Genomic DNA, 6,942 nt, shown 5'->3' with positions numbered 1-6,942 from the left:
ATGCGGGACTCGATCCTGGGACCCAGGATCATGACCTGAGCCGAAGGCAGTCGCCCAACCAACTGAGCCACCCAGGCGCCCAAGACCTACTTCTTTCTTTCTTTCTTTCTTTTTTTAAAAGATTTTATTTATTTATTTGACAGAGAGATAGAGAGACAGCACAAGTAGGCAGAGTGGCAGGCAGAGGGAGAGGGAGAAGCAGGCTTCCCGCTGAGCAGGGAGCCCGATGTGGGGCTCGATCCCAGGACCCTGGGATCGTGACCTGAGCCGAAGGCAGCCGCTTAGCCGACTGAGCCACCCAGGCGCCCCAAGACCTACTTATTTCTTTCAAGATCCTTCTCTTATAACTGTAACCAGTACTGAAATCAACTCACTGGTTTAACTTCTGGATTTTGCCAGTTAACATGAGACTATTAGCTTAAAAAATGTATTGCTGTGTGAAAGAGGTAGAACAATGTTTTATGTTTATATTAGATATGATTTATTTCATTTGATTGTCACAGATGCCAGGGAGAGAAATCAGGTATCTCCATCTGACATAAGAAGTAACTTGGACAGAGAAAGGCTAAGTGACTTGTCTAAGGCCACACAGCCAGTTGATGATAGAACCAAGCTTAGGACTCGGTCATTTGAGCCCTGGACTAGCACAATTTATATTACCCCAGACTCTCTCATATTTTGTCCAACTTCTAGGACTTTGCCAGCTTTTGGAGAAGCATAAGTAAAACTAGTCACATGACAGTTGAAGTAATCAAATTACGTCTTGATACTGTGCTTTGGGAATACACAGAATACACAGATTGTGTTCACTGGAAAAGGAAATAGTGACACAAGTGATGTGCCAGCTCAGAAAGATCAGCAGCAATCTTCTGCTGCTTAGGTTGGGAGAACCTTCCTCTTTACTGACTACCGCAGCCATCACCAAGTACACTCTGACATCCGGGTAGCACCTGCAAAAGTCCCTGGAAGAATCACAGGCTACAGGTCTTCTTTTTGTCTGCCCATGCACACTAACGGGATTGCTTAGCTCGGCTGGCAAAGTACCCAGCTACAGAGGTTGTCAGTACATCTCTTCTAGGTTTTGGTTTGAATGGAGAGGACATGGTAATCTAGGTACCATACCACCACCAAGATGACCAAGACGTATTTGAAAATCTAGAAGTATGGGCAGACCACTGGATGCCTTTGAGGGTATGTATTACTTTTCTTTAAATTCAGAATAAAGATGCAACTGGTAAGCAAAGAATTGGGTGCATAAATACCCAACGAAGTCACAAAAGTTAAATAGCTACACACCAATAATTTTATTCAATGAGAAAACCAGCCTAATCAGATCAAAAGAGTGGTCTCCAGTTACATTTTTACCTTTCCTTAGAGAACATTCTACTTTTCCTTTTAGTTGATGTTTATACGTTCCCAAAAATAAAGTTTTGGTGAAAATGGTTAAAGTCAGCAGTACTTCATACACCATTAGGAAATCATGATTTCATATACTGAGCCCCGAGTTCAAGTTCACTGGTATGCAGAGAAAAAATACCCAGCACCTAGTGTAAACATAGACTCCTATCCAAATATAGTGGTGCTGGAGGTTGGTGAAGCCTGAAAGAGTTAGGGAACTGTCCTTTGGTGGTGGTGGTTGTGGTGCTGGTGAGTGAGGCGGTATGAAAGAATGCCAATGACCTTTAATTTGAGCCTTTCCAATGGTAGTGGTGGTATGAAACAGCCAGTTGGTATGGGAAGGAGTATGGGGGTGGGAGGCACAAAACCAAGTGTCAGTGATGTTAGAATTGATACTGTCCAGCGGTAGTTGTGGTGGCACGAAACAATGACTTAATCTTGTCCAAATGTGATGGCCTCAGGTGGGAAGATGGTGGGGGGACGGTTGGTGGGAACGAGAGGCGGAAGGCCACGAAACAGAGTGAGTGACCTAACATTCCTGTCCAAAGGTGTTCAAAAGAGAGCTTAAGGGTGGGGAGATGGGGGTGTGGGTGGAGGCGGTGCGGTGGGCCACGTAACAGAGATTTAGTGACGTGACAATTAAGCCTGTCCAACGGGTGGGGGGCGGGCGTGAAACGTAACCACATTTAATTCTGCCTAAGGTGGGGGTGTGGTGGCAGGCATGAAACAGCCACTACTGTTAAGTGGTAAAAGGGACATGAAAAGCAAAGTATCAAGACGTAATGAGAATCCTGAAGGGCCGTAGCCAGCCCGTCCAGGGAAAGCCTCCCGGAAGAGGTGCCTGCGGCTGAGAGGGGCCTTGAACAAGGCGTAGGGCTGGCTTCCGGGTGTGGACGCCGGGCCTCCTTGCAGTCCCACGGCACCTTCGCTACCTCTGGGTCGCGAAGGACTTAGCCGAGGGGCGGGACGCGGAGCTGCTGCACTTGCCGGGCGGGGCTCAGCCCCAGGAGCAACGGAGGGAGGCGCCGGCATCTGGGCGAACTCAAGCCAAAGAAAGCGAGGGCGGCGGCAGCGAATCAGCGGCCGGCGCGTGCGACCGCGCGCCCCCCGTGCCCCCGGCGCCCTCCGTGCGCCGCGTACGTGCGGCGGCCGGCTCCGCCCCCGTGGGCGGGGCCTGGGGAAGCCGCGGGCGGCCGGCGGCGGCCCGGGAGCTGCTGCTGCTGCGGCGGCTGCACCCGCGGCGCCAAGGCCGAGGCGGAGGCCGGGGTGCGAGCTCGGCTGACGTGCCGGATCCGCGCGGCTCGGCTGCATCGGCTCCTGCGGCTGCCTGAGCGTCTCGGCTGGTCTGTGCACGGCCTCGGCGAGGATGCGGCTTTTCCGGTGGCTGCTGAAGCAGCCGGTGCCTAAGCAGATCGAACGCTACTCGCGTTTCTCGCCATCGCCACTCTCCATCAAGCAGTTCCTAGACTTCGGTGAGTGCGGGGCCGCAGGCCCCCACGGTCGCTACGGTCCCCACAGACCCGGGACGCGGGGCCGCTACCTTCCGGGCCCGCCGCCGCCGCGGGTCTCTGCAGCTCGGGGCAAAGTCCGTGGGAACCGCGGGCGGGGCTCCGGGATGCCCGGGGGCTCTCCTGGGAGTCGACTTTCGGGGCGCGGAGGGGGCAGGGCCTGGCACCCGCACACCAGCCAGGGCTTTACCTGGAAACACAGAAACCGCGTCCGAGGACCCTCCTCCAGGCGGGACTCCCCAGACCTGCTTCGGTAGCTTCAAATCTACTTGACACAGACCTCACCCGTCCTTAAAACTTAGTAGCGGAATGTGGGTGGATTTTATTGTTTTTACTTGTAGATTCTTTTGTTGTTGTTGTTGTTGTTGTTGTTGTTGTTGGGTAAGAGCTGTTTAGAAACACCTTGAGATCGAATAAATTATGCAATAGCATTTTGTTCCTTTTTTGCCCTAAGGTGCTCTCATGTGCCTGGAGTGGCAGGACTCGAACTGTTGTCCTTTTCATGTAATGTTAAAGCAGTTAGAGGCCTAGACTGCGAACGCCTTAAATGCTGGGGAGGAGAGGACGCGTGGGCCCCTAGCGTCAGAGCAGGGTCTGATACACCCCCCGGTCTCGGTGCCGACACCTTTCGTCGCGCCGCTCCTTTTGTGTCCCACCACCTTCTCCGGGGTCGAGTGGGCTGGTGGGCAGCTGACGCGGATTGAGGTGGGAGCGCCGAAGACCCGGCCGGCCCTCACCTTGCCCCAGAGGCCTAGGTGAGATGGGAATAGATTCCACCACCTTATGCTCACCGGATCGTGTTTCCCCAGAGTGGTGCCTTTTCAACCACGGAGCGAATACTTGCAATTGCTGAAGGCGAGGGAGCTGGTTGTGAACCACCTGAGAGTAAAACAAAAATGCGCACCCAGGTATCCGAATGGAGTTCAGCATCCCTGAAGGGGAATAAAATGGAGCAGCAAAGATGTTCTGAGCTCTCAAGGGAACATAATGGGGCATCTCTTCATGTAATGAATTTTATGTACAGGTAAAGGGACGGTATCAGGTGGGAATAAAAACTAAAAGTGCAGAGGAGGTAGAACATCCAGGGAAGTATTAGATACGCAAAATGTGATGTTGCCTATACTGAAAAAGTTGGGATAGGAAGAGAGGACCAAGTTAAAGTCGAGGCCATATTAGATTTTAAGCACCCACTTTGCCAGAGAATGATGAGGAGAGTCAAAGTTCAATGAGATGTTGATCTTGGCATCTTAAACTTCACTCCTGAAAGCCTTTCAGTAGTTAACAAATCTCTGGCCCCTTTTGAAATTTTAGAGGTTTGATGCAGCTCCTGACTTAAGGGTTTAGAAACAAAAGGTCACCATTGCTATAAATAGCATGTTTTCCATCTCTAATTTATGGTTTAGAGAAGATTCTGAAGGTATCAGCTTAACTGGGGTAAACTGAGTTAAGTTAATTCACAGTAAAAGGAGCAAAAGGAATCCAGAAATTCCCAATTTCTTCCACCCTCAAACTTGACATGATAGCTCTGATAGCTTGGCGAAATTTCAGTTGATTTAGTTCTACAGCAAGCTAGTATCTACCCATGTTAATAGGTGTCTTGGCAAGAATGTTACTTGAGTAGGAAAACCACAGTGGGGGATAGTGTTATCGTGGAAAACCCGTGGGACCAGTATCTGGAAATAAGTGTTCTAATTTTTGCTCTGCCACTAACTCAAGAGTGTGGCCTTGGGGGCGCCTGGGTGGCTCAGTCGGTTAAGCGACTGCCTTCGGCTCAGGTCATGATCCTGGAGTCCCGGGATCGAGTCCCGCATCGGGCTCCCTGCTCGGCGGGGAGTCTGCTTCTCCCTCTGACCCTCTTCCCTCTCGTGCTCTCTGTCTCTCATTCTCTCTCGCAAATAAATAAATAAAATCTTTAAAAAAAAAAAAAGTGTGGCCTTGGCTGAGTGAACCTCACTGGGGTTCATTTTCCTCATTAATAAAATGTGTGGATTGTATCAGGCAATCTCTCAAACACGACTCCTGAACTGTGTGATTGTAGTTTCAAAGGGAAAGGGATGAGCTTCTGAAAAGAAAATTACCAAATCTCCTGGTAGGTATTTCCCATAAAAGGCTTCTGACCTATTTTGGGAGAGGTAGAGGGATACACTAATCTAGGATAATGGAGGAAGCCTAATAATTGAAGTCTTTTCCTTATAAGGACGCTCGCAGAAGAGCTATATATAATTGTAGTGGAATTTGCTAGAAACTACAAGCCTAGTTTGTAATATCCAGAGACAGGTGGCGGGCAGCCTATGTTTAATGACAACAACTAGAAGAAGAGTGTTGTCACACAAAGGCCATCTCGACTTCTACCTTTCTTTTAGTTCTTCTAGCTCTTGATAGTTCTTTTGTGGCAAGTAATGTAGGAGTTTGAGAATTTAGAATGGATGTGGGGGTATTTTTAAGGTAAGGAGGAAGAAGAAGAAGAAAGAGGCTTTATGCCCCTTCATGATTGTTGAAAACTGCAGATGAAGGCCACCTCATATGCTTAAAGGACCTGCTGGGGAGCAGCAGATGACTGCATGAAGCCAGCCAGGTGTGGGCCGTGGCAGGCTCCAGAAAGTATATGCTGGCTCCAGAAGGGGCAGGTGATTGGCTCCAATTCAGTATATTTTAAAAGACCTGAGGCTCAGACAAAGTAGATTATGTGGACTATATTGACCTCCAGGCTGCCACTTTGTGACCTTTAGGATTTTCTCCCTCACTGTTTTACAAACAGGACATAAATTTTTGACAGAGTAACCGGACAGGGACCAAAGAAAGGATGCACATGGAATTCAGTGTTTCAGTATTCATTATGAGCACATCAACAAATAAATTGTAGTTTCTATGGCCACTGAAATAGCTTTATTATACTAATCTATCCACACTAGTAAAATGAGATTATCTTCCTTGTTTAAGAACAAAGATGAAAACTGGTTGTTACTTCAGAAGCAGTGATTTGAAAGAAGTTTTCTCATTCTCAACACTCTTGACATTTTGGGACAGGTCATGGTTGGGGGTGTGCCCTGGGCGTTGTTGGAGGTTTACTAAATAAAGCAGCTTCTCTGGCCCCTACCCACTAGATGCCTGCACGTACTAGACAGCACCAGTTGTGACAACCCAATGTCTCCAGACAGCCCCATGTCCTCTGGCGGAGCAAAATCACCCTTTGTGGAGGACGACTGCTGTAAAGCATTTAGATCCGTGCTTTTCATGCCTGGGTCACATCCCCCAAACTTATGTAAATAGTCTGGGGGTGGGGTGCAGGGCACTGGTATTTTTGGAAGATTCCCAGGTTGTTCTTAAGCATAACCAGCATTGAAAACCACTAATGAGATGATCTTCTGATCTAGAGTACTGTTGCCCTTTCATATGTGTGCCATATTTTTCTATGCCCTTTAAAATAGTAAGAGTTTCTTGAACTCCATCTTTACTTAATATGGCCTTCCACCCAGTTAGCAAGTGTAGCAGGAATAGCAAGTGTTCTAAATGGATTATGAGTTCATAATGGCAATAGTGCATTCTAAAGGGTGGGTTTTTTTTTAAATGAGCTTTTCTTTTTGGTCTGAGATGGGAGTTACATGGTTTCAAATTCAAAAAGTGCCAGAGGACATAGAAATGTCATCTTCCTACTTTTGTCCACTAGCCTCCCCATTTTTTGTATAAATGGCAGCTTCTTATAGTTCTGTCTGTACCTTGCTTTTTAAAATTTATACCTTAGGGAGATTTCTGTATTTTTATCTACAGTACTTCCTTTTCCTTTTTTAGGGCTTCTGAGAGTTTGTTTGTATGAGTGTTCTATAATTCATTAGCCAGCTCCCTCTTTATGGCTGGTGGGTTGTTTCTAGTCTTTACTATGGCAACCAGTGCTAGCATGAATTGTCCTCTACATGCCTCATCCCATGCGTGTATGAGTGTATATATAGGGCATACTCCTGAACATGGGATAACTGCCTCAGAGGGTGTGTGCATTTGAACCTTTCATAAACATTGTCAAATTGCTTTCCCTAGAGGC

The 6,942-nt window shown here is 48.1% G+C and overlaps 2 protein-coding genes across 2 annotated transcripts in view; both read left to right on the top strand.

Annotated features, from left to right (window-relative positions):
• The window catches only part of LOC123323388 (transcription factor SPT20 homolog), an 88,292-nt gene extending 85,563 nt beyond the window's left edge, over positions 1 to 2,729 (top strand). The window contains exon 3 of the mRNA XM_044911625.1: positions 2,311 to 2,729. Coding sequence (XP_044767560.1) covers positions 2,311 to 2,729 — 419 coding nt within the window. The remainder of the gene's footprint in view (positions 1 to 2,310) is intronic.
• PDK3 (pyruvate dehydrogenase kinase 3) overlaps positions 2,573 to 6,942 on the top strand; it is a 63,624-nt gene continuing 59,254 nt past the window's right edge. Inside the window, exon 1 of the mRNA XM_021705650.1 lies at positions 2,573 to 2,870. Coding sequence (XP_021561325.1) covers positions 2,765 to 2,870 — 106 coding nt within the window. The 5' untranslated portion in view covers positions 2,573 to 2,764. The remainder of the gene's footprint in view (positions 2,871 to 6,942) is intronic.

Source organism: Neomonachus schauinslandi, chromosome X (genome assembly GCF_002201575.2).
Source record: "Neomonachus schauinslandi chromosome X, ASM220157v2, whole genome shotgun sequence".
Taxonomy (NCBI): Eukaryota; Metazoa; Chordata; class Mammalia; order Carnivora; family Phocidae; genus Neomonachus; species Neomonachus schauinslandi.
Note: the sequence above shows the minus strand (reverse complement) of the source record. Positions and strands in the feature narration are given on the sequence as shown.